Below are 17877 nucleotides of genomic sequence, written 5' to 3' on the forward strand. Positions count from 1 at the left end.
ATGCAAGATTTTATTGAAACACTATTCAATGCTTTTCTCCTTCATTATCTGCATCTAAGATTTTATGGGAGCTTTGAAGGTGCTTCTCCAGCATCACTTTCCAAACCCACGACTTCTATCAATTAGAAGGACAGTGGCAGCAGATATCCTAAGCTTAACACTAATACCAGCAGATACAAGATATCCCCCTCAAGCTGCGAAACATCCTGACCTCGACTATATTGCCATTCCTTCACTGTTGTTGGTCAAAGTCCTGGGCATTCCCTTCCTAATAGCACTATGGGTATTCCTACTTCCCAAACACTACTGCATCTCATTTTCTTCACAACAATTAGGAATGAGCAATAAATGCGGGCACACTCAATGATGCTCATATCCCATGAATAAATAGAAATACAGAGTCTGGATTTAGCACAAATATAAGACCATAAGACAGAGGAGTGGAAGTAAGGCCATTCAGCCCATCGAGTCCACTCCACCATTCAATCATGGCTGATGGGCATTTCAACTCCACTTACCATCATTCTTCCCGTAGCCCTTAATTCCTCGAGACATCAAGAATGTATCAATCTCTGCCTTGAAGACATTTAGCGTCCCGGCCTCCACTGCACTCTGCGGCAATGAATTCCACAGGCCCACCACTCTCTGGCTGAAGAAATGTCTCCGCATTTCAGTTCTGAATTGACCCCCTCTAATTTTAAGGCTGTGTCCACGGGTCCTAGTCTCCTCGCCTAACGGAAAAAATTTCCTAGCGTCCACCCTTTCCAAGCCATGCATTATCTTGTAAGTTTCTATTAAGTCTCCCCTTAAACTTCTAAACTCCAATGAATACAATCCCAGGATCCTCAGCCACTCCTCGTATGTTAGACCAACCATTCCAGGGATCATCCGTGAGAATCTCCGCTGGACATGTTCCAGTGCCAGTATGTCCTTCCTGAGGTGTGGGGACCAAAACTGGACACAGTTCTCCAAATGGGGCCTAACCAGAGCTTTATAAAGTCTCAGTAGCACAACGGTGTTTTTATATTCCAACTCTCTTGAGTTAAGTGACAACATTGCATTCGTTTTCTTAATCACGGACTCAACCTGCATGTTTACCTTTAGGTTATTAGAGATATGCTCATGTAAACTTGGAAACATAATGTTCTGACCATCTAAAATGCCATTTAGAATCCCAGCCACTCAATAACCAGCAGTAAAAACTGCAAAGTCATGTGCAAAAAAGTGAAATGCATGCAACTAATTTAAACCAGTGTGGACCAGAATACAGGCAATTATGATATATTATAAACTGTGACTTGAAATGGAAAATAAGTCCTACTTGATTTCAGCCCCAATCAAATTTATTTATGGATTTAGAATGATGTTGTAAGTTTTCAGCAAAGCTGTCCAGAGTTTAAATTCAACATTAAAAAAGATGTGGAGCTTCTCTTCCATTCACTGGCCAGTCCTCATGCCAAATGCCAAGTTCAATAAATATCCATATAAATACCTGATGTCAGGGTTTCTGCGGTACACTTCTAAAGGATTTAAAAGGCACATATTACAAAGGTTTTCTGGCCAATTTATTGACAGATATACCGTACATTAGGCTACTCACTAAGATAAGAGGCCAGAGTTTTGATGGCAACATGATAGCATGATTAGAGGCTAATTAAGGCAGAGTTGGAATTGGGTGGGGCGGGGGGAGGTGCATTTTCAGGATAATAATGTGAAACTAGCAGTGTGACACAGGTCCACAATGATAAATAACATATACTAATGACTTGGATGAGGAAAGTCTATATACTACCATCAAATTTGCAGATAACACGACAATAGGCAGGAGGGCAAATCATGAAGATGAAACAAAGAGGTTCCAGAAGGGTATAAAAGCTAATGGGCAAAAACTTGGCAGATGCAACATGATGTGGGGGAATGTGTAGTTATGCACTTTTGCAGGTAGAATACAGGAACTGAATATTATTTTAATTTAGAAAGTTCACAGAAGGCTATGGAACAGAGGGACTTGGGAGTCCTTATTTATGAATCACACAAAAAAAACTAGCATCAAGTTCAGCAGGTAATAGGGAAAGCAAATGAGGTGCTGGCCTTTACTTCAAAGGGAATGGAGTATAGTACAAGAGTAGTGAAATATTGCTAAATCTACGCATGGCATTAATCACACCACAGCTGGAAAACTGAACAGTTTTGGACCCGCTATCTGTAGATTGGAAGGAACAAAATTGCTTTAAGTGGAGTGATATGCTCTTCTTGTCAGATGTGGGAGTTTCAGGAGAGTTAAGAGTTAGCGAGGATTATACCTGCAATAAATGTTGATGGTTGTGAATCCTGACAGAGTGAATGGATCAATTGGAGCAACAATTAGAGGCAATGAGGAATTTACAAGAGGTAGGCGACGTAATGGATGGCCGTTAAAAGGGACAAAAGCCGCAGATACAGTCAGGTAGATGGGTTAACTTCAAGGAAGGTAGGATTGATAGATGGATAGTACAGGAGCATTCTGTGGCTATCCCCATTTCAAACAAGTATGCTGTTTTGGAAAATGTAGGGGGAGGTGATGGACTTTCAGGGGAATGTAGCATGAACAACCAAGTTCCTGGTCTCAAGGCTGGCTCTAACGTAATGAGGGGTACATCAGGTTCCAAAAGACCAACTGTGTTATGAGACTCTCCAGTCAGGGGTACAAACAGACATTTCTGCTGCCAGCATGAAAAATCAAAATGGTGTGTTGCCCCCCCCGATGCCAGGATCAAGGATGTCTCAGCGAGGGTGCAGAATGTTCTCAAGGGGGAGAGGGGTCAGCAGGTGGTCATTGTACACATTGGTATCAACGACATAGGAAGGGAAAAGGATGAGATTCTAAAGGGAGAATATAGAAAGTTAGGCAGAAATTTTAAAGAGTCCTTGAGGATAGTAATATCTGGATTGTTTCTGGTGCTATGAGCTAGTGAGGGTAGGAATAGGAGAATAGAGCAGATGAATGTGTGGTTGAAGAGTTGGTGTATGGGAGTAAGAAACAGATTTTTGAATCATTGGAATCTCTTCTGGAGTAGATGTGACATGTACAAGAAGGATGGATTGCACCTGAATTGCAAGGGGACTAAGAGACTAGCAGGGAGATTTCCTACAGATGTTCAGGAGGATTTAAAATAGTAAGTGGCGGGGCGGGGGGGGGGAAGAGGAGGGAGGGAGGGTGTTGGGACTCAGGATGATACTGAAGAGAGAGATCAATCTGAGACTGGTACAGTTGAGAATAATGCAAGTCAAATAGTCAAGGCAGGCAGGGACAAAGCAGAGAACAAGGCAGGACTGATAAAGTTAATTAAACTGCACTTATTTCAATGCAAGAGGCCTAACAGGGAAGGCAGATATACTCAGGACATGGTTAGGAACATGGGACTGGGAGATCTTAGCAATTACAGAAACATGGCTCATGGATAGACAGGACTAGCAGCTTAATGTTCCAGATACAAATGCTATAGGAAGGACAGAAAGGGAGGCAAGATAGGAGGGGGATTGGTGCTGGGCCCACTGCTTTTGGTCATTTATAAAAATGATTTGGATATGAACATAGGAGGTATAGTTAGTAAGTTTGCAGATGACACCAAAATTGGAAATGTAGTGGACAGCGAAGGTTAACTCAGAGTACAATGGGATCTTGATTAGATGGGCCAATGGGCTGAGGAGTGGCAGTTGGCGTTTAATTCCGATAATTGGAAAGTACTGCATTTTGAGGAAGCAAATCTTAGCAGGACTTAAACACTAATGGTAAAGTCCGAAGGAATGTTGCTGAACAAAGAGACCTTGGAGTGTAGATTCATACCTTCTTGAAAATAGAGTCGCAGGTAGATAGGACAGTGAAGGAGGCATTTGGTATGCTTTCCTTTATTGGTCAGAGTATTGAGTACAGGAATTGGGAAGAAGGGCTCATGCCCAAAACGTCGATTCTCCTGCTCTTTGGATGCTGCCTGACTTGCTGTGCTTTTCCAGCAACACATTTTCAGCTGCTGCGCTTTTCCAGCAACACATTTTCAGCAACTATCAGATCAGCTATGATCTCACTGAATGGCACAGCAGTCTCTGGATGAACTGTCTAATTCTGCTCCTACACCTTATGGTTATGATCATATTTTCAGCTTTCTCTTTCAGACTTGTGTACAATATTTACTGATCAATCAGATTCACAGTGGATCGCTTCTGAGCTGACTTTTAGGAGAATGCCAACCTATAGAGGGATGTTGAGCAAGAGTCAATGACATATCTTCCTGCAGCACTCAGATGCAGGTGTCATTATCTCACTTTGGCAGAGACCATGCTGGTGGAGCCTTCTCTTCAAGGCAGTCAATCAGACAACATTCAGTGATATCATTGTGAGATGTGACTGTCTAGCTAACATATGCTGAAAGATTTTTCAGAAGCATTCCAATCACAGCAGGTCACATCCTACATGGCACTACACAAAAATAAATTGGCAAAATGACCACAAATCAATATTGCCTGATTGGCTACATTCTTCAACATGACAGCATTTTTGAAACTCTGATACAGTTCTCTAGACAAAAAAGCCCAGCAGGGACACAGCAAAATGATTGTCATGACCTTCTTTATCATAGCCTAGCTCAGAAACAGTCTTCAGCAGTTGTCTGAAAATTAGCTGTATTCACTTGCAGGCATGCTATAATGCTGATAATGATATGGCAGAATTTCTGAGGGCAACCATTCTTTCTAGTACTTCACATAACCAATTCAACTTCAAAGAGAAAAGAGAAGTTTGAGTTCTAGCTGCTCCATGACTTTTCCATACACTGTCACTTATGTCTAAAGTTAAAAACACACAATACCAGGTTATAGTCCAACAGTGGACAACCACCTGATGAAGGAGCAGTGCTCCGAAAGCTAGTGCTTCCAATTAAATCTGTTGGACTATAACCTGGTGTTGCGTATTTTTAACTTTGTACAGCCCAGTCCTACACCGGCATCTCCAAATCACTTATGTCTAAGGTTTCCTTTCTCTTTACTTTTTCTTGTATTTTTAAAAAATACATCCTTTCAATCTTGGGCAAGATTAATGGGTTGAGATGCCGTTTAAAGCTTTTTCTGAAAAGTTTTGTGAATCATCCCATCTGAGAACCTACCTGAATTGCCCCTATGCCTTTAAACTAATTTGTTCTGCAAATCAGTATATATCAGAAAACTGAATGCTATTGGATGGGATTTGCACCAGCTCTTAACATTTTAGGTCTGAACTAAACCCAAAGATGAAAACTGGCCTCAAACTCTCCACAGATTGGAATCAGTGAGTGTGCAACTTATCTTACACGAGGGCTTCTCAAACTGGGGGTTGCTACCAGCCGACAGTGAACAGCTGCAGGGAAGCTTTAAATCCTTAAACACTTCTCAAACTGTGGGCCATTGCCTAATTAACCCAAGATTGAAGCCTGTCTTAGGAATTACCAATATAAACTCAGGAGCATTATTTGTAATTATAAAACATATCATTAATAATGTAAAATCATTGTACTCACTGTCAGACAAGGTCAGCCCCTCTATAATGCCACTGAAAGGTCCATCAACACCAATTCCATTGGACTGGACTGCAAATTCGTATCTGGTAAATGGCTTCAGGCTAGTGATAAAAATCTCTTCTTCAGAGCTAGAAATAGCCAAAAAGATTGAATGCTGGAAAGGAATTTTAACATGCAAGTATTGATAGACACACAATGTAAAGTGTTTTTATTATTACACCTTTTACACTTTAGTTCAATTGGTATCACTCTCCCATATTAAGTCAGAAGGTTGGGAGTTCAAGTTCCATTCCAATACTTGAGCAAAAAACTGAGCTGACAGCTCCACTGCAATAATGAGAGTGTGACATGCTATTGGAGGTATTTTCTTTCAGACAAGCAGATAGAAGTCAGGCCTCTTCTACTTTTCAGGTGAACACAAAAGGCCATATTTTGAAGAACAGTAGGGGAGTTATGCCCAATATTCTAGCCAATATTAACCCCTTAATCAACTTCCCAAAACAAATTATTTAGTCATCACCACATTGCTGTGTACAAAACTGCCCACTGAATTATCTGCATTCCAAGTTCGGCACTTCAAAATGCAGTTCCATCAACTATAAAACATTTTTATACAAAAGTGCTACTTACAGTTTCTCCTGAATGGGATCCTTCAACTGTGATTCCATGGTCAATGCTGCTCAGGGTCTGTACTGGGGGAGAGTGCTCTTTATTCACTGGGCCCAGAATCACTGCCAGGACTGTCACTTCTGGTTGTACTGTGTTTGCTGCATAGTGGAATTTTTTTTTGGGGGGGGCGTGGGGGGGAAAAGAGAGAGAGCGGGAAGGTGTCATGGCTTCCCCCCATTTTCTGGCTGTCAATACCTCTGCAATTAACTCAGGCGATCACTCAGTGGGCTATTCCTCTTGGCTAGCTGTGGCACTTTGATCCTCCACCTCATGACCAGCAGGTGTTAGACATGGCTAAGCTCAGATTACAATTTGTGGCTGGTACAGCAGCACAGGGGTGCTGAGCTTGGTATTGATCAGTGCCTGCAAGCCAACAGATTCTGGATGGCTGGGGTCCTGTGGTCAGCTGAGAGGGATGGCTGTGTCATATTCAGGTGGACTCTGCAGGGTGTCAAAGTCACTAGGGAGAATGCAGCGTGGCTGAGGGCAGTCAGTCTGGGCCATGAAAGATCAAGGTGCCCTGATGCAGACAGTGAGCAACAGTGCAGCACAGAGAAAGGTCTCAAGTTAAGAGTGGGAAAGGTTGTGCCAAAATGACAAATGCAGTTAGGTACAATAAAATGAATTTCATGACACTTAACATGATTCTGGATATATGCTTACTCACTCTGCTGAAAGGTTTGTTTTCAGATGCTTCGTCACCATACTAGGCAACATCAGTGAGCCTCCGGTGAAGCACTGGTGGTATGGTCCGCTTTTTATTTGTGTTTAGGTTTCCTTGAGTTGGTGATGTCATTTCAGGTGGTGATGTCATTTCCTGTTCTTTTTCTCAGGGGGTGGTAAGTGGGATCCAAGTCAATGTGTTAGTTCATAGAGAGTTCCGGTTGGAATGCCATGCTTCTCGGAATTCGCGTGCAGGTCTCGGTTTGGCTTGTCCTAGGATGGATGAAGTGTCCTTCCTCACCTGCATGTAAAGATACTAGTGAGAGTGGTTCGTTGATGTTCATTTATTGTGGTGGCTAGTTTGCTGCCTGTTTGTTCAATGTAGTATTTGTTACAGTTCTTGCAAGGTATTTTGTAAATTACATTAGTTTTGCTTGTTGTCGATATCGGGTGTTTTAAGTTCATTAGCTACTGTTTTAGTGTGTTGGTGGGTTTGTGGGCTACCATGATGCCAAGAGGTCTGAGTAGTCTGGCAGTCATTTCTGCAATGTTTTCGATGTAGGGGAGAATGGCTCGGGTTTCTGGATGCGTTTTGTCTGCTTGTTTGAGTTTGTTGCTGTGAAATCAGTGGACTGTGTTCAATGGGTACCCATTCTTTTTGAATACACTGTATAGGTGATTTTCCTCTGTTTTTCACAGTTCCTCTGTGCTGCAGTGTGTGGTGGCTCGTTGAAATAATGTTCTTATGCAGCTTTGTTTGTGGATGCTGGGATGATTGCTTCTGTAGTTCAGTATTTGGTCTGTATATGTTGTTTTCCTGTAGAAGCTGGTTTGAAGTTCCCCATTGGCTGTTCGCTCTACTCTGACATCTAGGAATGATGGTTTGTTGTTGTTTTCCTCCTTTTTAGTGAATTTTATGCCAGTAAGGGTATTGTTGATGGTTCTGAAGGTTTCCTCTAATTTGTTTCTTTTAGTGATGACAAAGGTGTCATCCATGTAGGGGACTCAAAGTTTGGGTTGGATGGTTGGCAGAGCTGTTTGTTCGAGTCTCTGTACAACTGCCTCTGCTAAAACCCGGATATTGGAGATCCCATGGGTGTTCTGTCGGTTAGCCACAAAAAGACATGACCCACTCTTATTAGCATCTTTATATACAGATAAGGAAGGACACCACTTCGACTGAGACAACACATCCATCCTATGACGAGCCAAACAGAGACACTCATGAGAATTCCTGGAAGCACGGCATTCCAACTGGAACTCTATCAACCAACACTTGGATCCCATTTACTACCCCCTGAGAAAAAGAACTGGAAATGACAACCACAGGAAATGACATCACAAACCAAAGGAAACCTGAACTCAAATAAAAAAGCAGGCCATACCACCAATGCTTCACCGGAGGCTCACTGATGATGTTATCTAGTATGGTGATGAAACATCTGAAAATGAACTTTCCAGCATCAGCGAACAAAGTCTCAACCTGAACTACAAATCTTCCCAAAACTCACTTAACAAGATTTCAGGCCCCAATAATTACTGACATTAAAGCAAAAGAATGGGGCAAAGTCAAATGAAGATTTCCTTACTATATGGGAGTGAAAATACTCCATTGATGCATACTAACAAAAAAAGAATTTAAAATGATTTTAAAAAATACACATCTAACACTTCCAAGCCTGTATTCTTTCTTTGTAGATGCCTTAAAATTTTAATACGGCCTGCTTTATATCATATCTACAGGAATTACAAACTTTCTTTGTTTAAAAATGTATTGTGCATCTTTCACAAAATAATTTCAGCCTGGCAAGTACACTCTTGCTTTAGACATCAGAAAAGAGATTCTGCTTTGACAATTGTGATCAGACTATCCTAATCCAGTTTGATATCTACTGTTAACCATTTCTCATCACAAGACAATGGTATCACACACATTAGCATAGATTTAACTTCCTATTTCACAGTGTTGTGATCCCAGCTGATGGTAATACTGGACAAGTCAGACCCCAGTTGGAATCTGGCTTGACAGATCATATGTTTTTGTCATTTTGCAATTTGGTTATCGTGATGACCACAGAACATAGATATATCACACAAAAGAGATGAATAAAGTTACATATAGAGAACAGTTAGAAAGCTCTTAACATAACCATCAAAACAAAGTTTAACCTTGTTCCCAAAACAATCCAATATAGAGATTCAGCTTGATTTCTGCTTAACTGGCTTTTCTCAGTTTTTTCACTTGAACTGTAGAGATAATTTTACAATTCCTTTCTGAGTCTGACAGCACGAACCACTCATGAATTTGATGGCCTAAGTTTCTTAGTTCTAACAATTTTAAGATTACTATCCAGAATTTCCTGGCTTGGAAGCTCTGTAGATTAGCAGCACAAGAGTTCTTGTAAATTTCAAAAACACAATGGAATAAAGTTAAGGCATCTGCACATCTCTTGATATCAATGCACATGTAATGTGGTGACAACAGCAGCATACGCATAGACAAATCCTGAAGCTCTGTCTGACCAGCTAAGTCACTGGCCATACTCTGAACACTGAAATGGCTGCTGATGCAAGCAAAGAATATTTCTGTATTTCCTTTGGGGCCATTCATCTTTCCTCAGCTTGGGAGTAAGCCATCATGTAGGTGTGAATGACTCAATATCAACACCAGCTGAAGAGTACTGACATCATTTATTTTTTTCCAGAATATTGGAACTCTAATCCATAAAGAAGGAAACAAGCTAGATGCTCAAACAACCATATACAAAGGCACATACTTCAGCCATGTGGGAGTGCTCAACACTCAAAAATTACCTTTACTGATTCTGTGCCTTAGCAGGAATCAGGAGGAAACTCACAACACACCATCCAAAATTGTACTGAATGTCTACCAGAATGGATTTTTTTTCATCCACAACTTTCTTTAAGTTCTATTAAAAGCAGACATTACTTGAAAGGAGCCTGCTGCTTCTACAACAAACACCTGAGAATTTTAATCCTTAGCCAAATCTTCATGGATACATCTCAGGCTTGTCCAATGTATAAATTGGTGGACTCCTGCTGCACCTCCAATCCCTCTCACCACACAAACCCAAATAATAGCTTCAACAAGACTATATTGATGGTGTTAAGAATTGCTTTATATTATATAAATATCACTAGTCCTTTAATGATTCAACATTTGAAAGGAGAGAGAAACGCGAAGTCTGTTATATATTGTTTGTAAAGTTCTATATTAAAACTAGGAACTAAAGTTATGTTTCTTTTTCATTGGATATGGGCATCATTAAGGTCTACATTTGTTGGTCACCCCAGATGCTCTAGCACTGAGCTTCTTCCTAAACAATTCAGTAGGCAGTTAATAGTCATTTACTTAGTAGTCAGCCTGGATTCAAAAATAAGTCAGACCAAATAAGGATGACAGATTTTCTACCCTAAAGGACATAGTAAAGCACGTGTTTTTACAATTGATTAGTTTCAGAGTCACCATTACTGTGAATTGCATTGAATTCTAGTTTTATTAAATTCATATTCTACTGACTACTGTGGTTGGATTTGAATTCCTGTCCCTACAGCATTAGCCTGGGTCTCTGGATTACGAGTCCGGTGACATTGCTACAATGCCACCATCTCCCACTGTTGAGTATTTCAGCAGAGAATATTTTCACAGCTGCATCTGAAGTAGTATGTAATGCATAAGAGAACTAGTAGGAACTGATCTGCAGTTGTGAATCCAGGTTTTTTCTGTTGCAAGCAGCTAGTGGAATTGAACTGATCAATCTTTGAAGGATATGAATACAGAGGGTGATTATTAAAACACAGTACCAGTATCAACATATCACTGTGGCAGTAGTTGGATATAAGCACATGCCTTTGAGGAAAATGGAGTTTATTCAAACCAGAAAGGAGGATCATCATTCCATTTTAAAACTGGAACCACTCACACCAGCACCAGCAGGAGAAAAGTTTTCAGCAAGCTCAATGGCAGAAATAATTACTGGAATGTGAAACCATGTGTGGATCTCAGGATTGAGGAAGACATGCCCACAAGCCCGTCACTTAAAGCAACTTTGCAGAGAAATGTTTAGACTCACTAAACAGAACTTACAATTTTGGACATTGAAACAAAAGGGACCATGAAGGTGGGGAGACCCTGAATGAAGTTACTAGCGAATAAAGCAAAGTCAAAATGTTGATTGATAAGATCGAAAATTTGAAACCGCAAATTCAATGCTATTAGGCCTTGATTCGCAAACCAAGTGTTGTAGCAGAGTCTCATGCCCTGAAAGAGCAGGTAAATGCAGCTGCTCATAAGCCATTGACCACTCCGGACAAAGAAGCTGAATGAGTTTAAAGCAAGTGGTCCAAATAGATGGGGTCAAAGTGGCTAACAGCAAGCTTTATCCAGAGGAATTTGAATCAGAGAGTGACCAAAAAGATAGCAGTAACAAGCATGCCGCCAGTGGGACAGAATTGAATGGATAAGAGTTTGTATTCTTTGAAGCTTGAAGTGTGACTATTCAAATAACCCAGAGTCTATTTCAACTTAGCAAGGCTATTTATCTAAATTTGGAAATTAAGTGAGAAAGGAATTTCAGGCATTATTTAGGATGTTGACTAAACTCTAATTATTCATTTGTAATCAATTCCAACCAACTTAGGAAATAGTTAATTGAACTCACCTTGTGAAGTACATCACAAGAGAAGCATTTTTGAGCCCTGACGGACTGCAACGCACAGTATAATTTGCGATTTGGACTGTAGTGAACGGTGGCCGGGTCCAGTGTAACCAAATTGCTCTAGAACTGTTGGATTCTGCACGAAGCTGGGTTGGAGGTGGTAGCACTACTGGGAGTGCTGAAAAAGAGAGATGTAATCACATATATTGTTTTTACACATTCCGATTTAGTATTTAGTTATAGATCGTTTAAGGGTTAGAAATGTAACTGATTGCAGAACTATAGAAAATACTATTGACTCACCCCAAAGTTGTACATGAGAAAATTCCAAGTAAACAGTGCTCTTGCACAATGATAAAGCTACATGTTCTTGGGTAATGGTTAGAGCACTTTTGCCTTTGCTTTGAAACAGTTAACATACACCTTCTCATAAAGGTGCTCACCTAAGGTTACAGCCGGTGCTTTTTCAGTTTTTCCTTTCCATATTGCTGCATATCCATCATCTTGTTTGTTGAATGCAATCAACTTAATTTCATAAAGTCGGTCTGAAACTAAATGAGGAAACAGATAAATCCAATAAAGTTTTCTGAAGAAATAAACCAGAGGATTTTGCCACTGACACAATTTACGTCACTGTAATCAATACAACTGAACATAGCTGCATTAAAATGACTGGGAACGCCTATCTTTCAACTGAAGGAAACTAGCACATATATAGGAGACAGATACAGAAATGTAACAGGAAAACTGGAGTCAATATTAGGGTCAAATGTAAGAACTTCACAGTTAAACATTAGTTACACAGTGAATGGTTTTGCGTCTGAATCAGGGAAATGTATTCATTTGTTTTGGGCCAATTCCATTCCTCCACTTTAAAGTCTCTCATGTCCTCTACCACCTCAATGTACACAGCACCAGCAATGAAAAGACCATTAAACACTTGCGGAAGGCAGTAGTGGCGGCTGATAAAGGGATAAGGGGTTCCACAAATATACTACAGATGAGCATGAAGAGGTCATAAGGGCTATACAGCATGCTCCACTCATCAATTAGGTCATGTTTCTTAGCAGCCTCTTTGTATCCTCTTCTTACTGTCAGAGATTATATCTGGCCCTGACATCTTTGCTATTGGTGTAGATCATTAAAAACTGAGGCCCAAGAATTTGTCCTTTGGCACGATACTCTACTAGTTACACGTTGTCATCTAGAAAATGCTCGGTTTATTCCTTATGTTTTCTACTGACTAGTCACTCAACACTAGTATACTACCTGAAATGTTAAGGATCCTAATTTTGAATAACCCGGTTTTCAAATGCCTTCAGAAAACCACACATATTACATTCACTAGTTCTCCTGAATCTGCTCTGCTTGTTATCTCCTTTAATAAGGAAATTGTGTTTGACAAGCCTATGGCGAAATTTGACCTTATATATTGTATGTGGATCATATATTTATTTCAGGTTCTGGAGCTGAAAGTTAAGAAGGGAAATGGAAGATTTTATTCAGCCACTGCGCTCTCCTTACTATTGCTTTGTTTCAACAAAGTTAACACTCGGAATAGATTTTGATATTTATGCTTAATTATAACAAGTTCCATTTTAAGAATATTCTTGAAGTACTGCCTAAAATGTCACTGTGTGTAATTATCACAGTGCAAAAAGTTGAAGCTCCAATGCATCTTTAGAAATTGCTGCCACTATCATGTCACAGTGCAAAAATATGACACATTTATGGTAACAATTTACTGGGGTATGAACTGCACCTGGAGAAGATAGGAAAACTGCATTTCATAGTAGAATGGGATGCAAAGCAGGGCAGTTTGGAATGGGAGTGCACATGTATGATATATGAAGGCACTAGTCTTACTGCTAAATGCTTGCAGGCCAATTTAGATTCTTCAAACAGAGGTGAAAACAGGCAATGACATCGTAAATTACTAACTTATTGATTAAAGAAAAGTCACACCCCCCGCCCCTTTCACAAATTAGACATGTCAGGAGTAGGTAAGACATCAGGCCTATCTTGCCAAACATCATTCATCAGTTTTGTGACAACCAACAAATGCCATGTTTCCAGAAAAATTCCCTCCCCCACTTCCACAAAATCACTTTCCCACAGAGCCAGAAAGTTCAGGATTGTTTGCTGAATCCACAGGAGTTACAATCAACACCCTTCCTCTCCCATTACAAACAATTCTCAGGACTTAACTGAGGTTACTACTGGCAAGGTAGATGTTCCAAAGTATGTTCCTCCCTTGGGGCAAGCTGCCTGTGCACGAAGTTTAATGAGTTGCAGATTAGTCCTGAGGAGCAATTTCTCTCTAGCTCTGCGTGCCCTGTTTTTTCCCTTTGGGTGGGCGGTTGAAGAGGGGAGAAAGAAAGAGAGCGAGCAAGACAGAAAGAAGTGCTGTCTCTAAAATGCCAAATCAACGATCAGCTTGCACTGGTTTTTTAATCCATTATCTCTAATCCAATCATGTTGCACAAATAATTGTATTTTACTTACAGCTACTTCAATGTACAACTCACATCTGTGACACTGCAAATGATCCAAATTAAATTAAAAGTGGGCTGGGAAAACTTCCTCTACACTAATTTTTGCTGTGTAATAACAAAAACAAAAGCATTTTGCATTTCATTGCTGAACTAATTTTATGAAGTAGAAGTGCAAAATTGTGATCTAATGAAAGCAACTGATATAATCTTCATTTGTGCTCTCTGAGCCAATAAGGATCAATTTAAGTGCACTGAAGCAGGGGGAACATGCATTGTTGAAAAAGCTAGCAACATATGATACAATTTATAGTTATCACACTGAGTGGTGCATCGAGTTCAATTGTAATACTGTAATGAAGGAAAGAAATTCATTTCAAATAAAACTAAATTTAGGAGCATGTTTACACCATCAATCCAGAGTAGGATACCAATGTTTCATAAGTGCAGAATGCTTAAGATTTTACATTTTATTTGGAATGAAATAAACTCAAATATCAAATTTCAATATTGCTTTTAATTCTATTTATGATATAGAATTTCCCAGATAAAAGTAATCAAGAATTTTGCAAACTATCAAAACTGTTTTAACCAGTTGAGAAATTAAATTTGATTTATCATACACAATGGTTTAAAAGTATATAAAATAATGCATCACATGTATAATTACAGCTAAGTGTTAAACCACGCAGGATTGGCAACTCAATGAAATTTTGGAAGATTTCATCACATTGTGCTGCCACTGTAAAGTGAGTCTACAGCCCAACTTCACTGTAGTGTCATAAAACAGAACCAGCACACCAATGTGATGAATGAAACAGGACAAGTCCGTGTTGTCTTTGCATTTCAAAAACCAGGCTGACTAGAGCTTCCAAGACCATGAGAAATAAATATCATGATAATTCTGATTCACCATTGTGATGATGCTGCTTCTTTAACAAGGTTGTGCTGTCCTTGGTTTTTTCCATAAGTGTGTTATGAGATACAGGTTCTGAAATGTGTAGCTTGATCGGTTGAAGAAGCTTTTAAGTTTACAAAATACACTTGCACAATGAAAAGGGAGTGGTCAGTTCTCCCAGCTCAGCTTTTCTGGCTTTTCAGTGAAAGCAGTCAGTCAGGCTTGAGGCTGCTGGTCACAGAAACAGCTACATGGAAGGTGTTTCATGCTGAATCACTCTGCCATCTCTCTTGTAGGACCTTCTGTTTGATTTTACTTTTTTTTTGCCAAAGGGTGTTTATGGGGATTGTTGCAAGCAGTTGGAACAGCATCATTAAGGTGCGATAATCTGTTGGGTTTTCGGATAGATTAAGTTATTCTATACTGAAAATGTGTTGCTGGAAAAGCGCAGGTCAGGCAGCATCCAGGGAGCAGGAGAATCGACGTTTTGGGCATGAGCCCTTCTTCATTCCTGAAGAAGGGCTCATGCCCAAAATGTCGATTCTCCTGCTCCTTGGATGCTGCCTGACCAGCTGCACTTTTCCAGCAACACACTTTCAGCTCTGATCTCCAACATCTACAGTCCTCACTTTCTCCTAAGTTATTCTATATTCTGTTATTTTTTGTTTGGGTTTCATTCAGTAATCTTGCAAATAAATTTTGTTTTGTTTAAAACTAAGTAGTTAGACCAACTGCATCACTCCTGGAAAGTCCACTTTACATCTGCTTAACAACTAGCAAAGTTAGGATCCAGGCTATTTTCTTGAAATGTTTTGAGGGTGTCTGGCCTGGTCCATAACACCATTCCTTATGAATTTTCAGAAACCCCAAGTTATTACTCTTCCATGTTGCTCACTGCAAAATTCAGGAGATTAACCATTAATTTCTGGAGACCTCAGGTCAATTTGAGAGGGTTTAAACTCTCCTTACAAGGTAAAATAACATACGAAACAAATCAGATTTGATTTTCAAATTGTTCATTATAGATAAGGTTATTTTTATGTAGATAAATTATATGATATAAATATAAATGACTTAATCCTATGGGTTGATTTTAAAAACAAAGTCTGGCACTTTTTGGAATTAAGATTTTTGAAACTGAAATGTAATTGTAGCAGTTGTGTGTTGATCAAACACTTAATTCCCACATTATCACAGTCCAGGATTCTAGACTGCTGAATTAAAATTCAACAAAGATTGCACTGAGCCAACTCAACTGAAAACTGGAAAAGCTCAAATTCAGAAAAAACAACTAAGCATTTCAGCTTGGAGTGCGTACATCAAAATGTTCCATAATTTCATTCATCCTCCCATATCTTTGATCGAATAAATGATGAAAGTTTCACGTTTGAAATTCTGTAAGAAGGAACCAAGTCCTCGTCAAGAAATATATCGATAGAAAATATAGCAAACAAAATCTGCTGTTGTTACGCAGTGCGACATGGACTAATACAGAATGTTGAGGTATAAGTGTTGTGCTCCCTCTTGTGCTCCTGGTATGAAAATGTCATTAGACTTTACAACTTCTGATCTGCAAAGTATCACCAATCATATCACACTTCAACATCAAGGAAGCTTTGTCACTGAATACACCACGAAAATCCACTAATCAGTTTGGTTTCAGCAACATCACTGATTCAAAAAAAATTAAAAACCAAATTTGCTCTATCCTAAGTTATTCTATTACCAAGAATGCTTAGAAATCTAACCTGCAGTGAACAATTTTGATGAATTTGATAAAGCACCAGTTAGATCCAAATAAGTAAAACATTTATAGAAATATGCCCCTCCAAAGACACAAAACAGAGTAGTCATTACTCAGAGATCAAGAACCTGTGTTAAGAAGATGGGTATTGCTTCTGGAGAAATCCAAAATGAATAAATTATAAATTAAGGTGGCATGCATTTATCCAGATGTAATAAAACTTGCAAATAATTCTTTATAACAAAGAGAGAGATTAATTAAAAGTTGAATTGTTTGCAATTATGAGACTTTCCAGATGGGTCTGCACAAAACAGCTTTTTCTCGACAAATCAGACCTCAAATATATCAACATGAAAGACAAACCAAATGTGTAACAGTTTAGAATCCAAAACAAATAAGTATTGCTGATTAAGAACGCAGAAGCAAATAACCTGCAAACATTATTGGGCTTTTTGCCAGTACAATGAACATACGTTAAAATACAAAATCCTGTAATAGCTGTTATTGCTTTGTACAATCTTCTGAGTAATGGTAAGGAGAATTTGGATAGAAAGTTGCATAAGGAACTTTTCAAACAGTGGAGAGAAACATGATTTAATCACTAGTTCATCCATGAAAACACAAAAATCTAAATACAACTGTTTCCTTTCGGAGAAATTAACCATTTATACAATATTACTAACTTACTGTAATTCTAATTTATGTCAATTTCCATAATTTAGCATGAATTCAAAATTTATGTAACTCCAGGGATGAATTATCAAAAGCTTTAATTTTTAGCAGTAAAACAGCAATGAATGACTGTGCTATCAGACTAGTGGAGATGTTTGTCGAGGAGGAAAGAATCCTGTTTCGCACAAAGAATCTTGTGCGACTGAGACAGGTCTGAATGTGAGAATATGCAAATTAGTTTTGGGAAAAGCAGACACAACTGTAAGTTAGTTGGCAGGAAGTAATTTTTTTAATAAATGTGTACTCTGCACACCCATAGCTGTAAGAAGACAATGTATATTTGAGATTATTTTCATCTTCTTATCACAAAATGCCATGTGGAATTGGTGGGCTCTTCGCTCGCAGTTCTATCCCCTCTTTGTTATAAGGTGGCTTACAGGGACTTAGTTATTTTGCTGAACATCAAATAATCTATCTCTGTGGAGTGACATCTTTGGGGAATGCTGATGCACCACCTGGTGGCACTATAGCA

At 39.3% G+C, this 17877-nt stretch overlaps 1 protein-coding gene across 1 annotated transcript in view; it reads right to left on the reverse strand.

The window, feature by feature from the left end:
- igdcc4 (immunoglobulin superfamily, DCC subclass, member 4) overlaps nt 1-17877 on the reverse strand; it is a 144767-nt gene that overhangs the window by 15521 nt on the left and 111369 nt on the right. The window contains exons 12-14 of the mRNA XM_060852974.1: nt 11983-12090; nt 11543-11717; nt 5529-5656 (exon numbers count right to left, since the gene is read on the reverse strand). Of these exons, the coding sequence (XP_060708957.1) occupies nt 5529-5656; nt 11543-11717; nt 11983-12090 (411 nt within the window). The remainder of the gene's footprint in view (nt 1-5528; nt 5657-11542; nt 11718-11982; nt 12091-17877) is intronic.

This window comes from Hemiscyllium ocellatum, chromosome 39 (genome assembly GCF_020745735.1).
Source record: "Hemiscyllium ocellatum isolate sHemOce1 chromosome 39, sHemOce1.pat.X.cur, whole genome shotgun sequence".
In the NCBI taxonomy this organism is placed as follows: Eukaryota; Metazoa; Chordata; class Chondrichthyes; order Orectolobiformes; family Hemiscylliidae; genus Hemiscyllium; species Hemiscyllium ocellatum.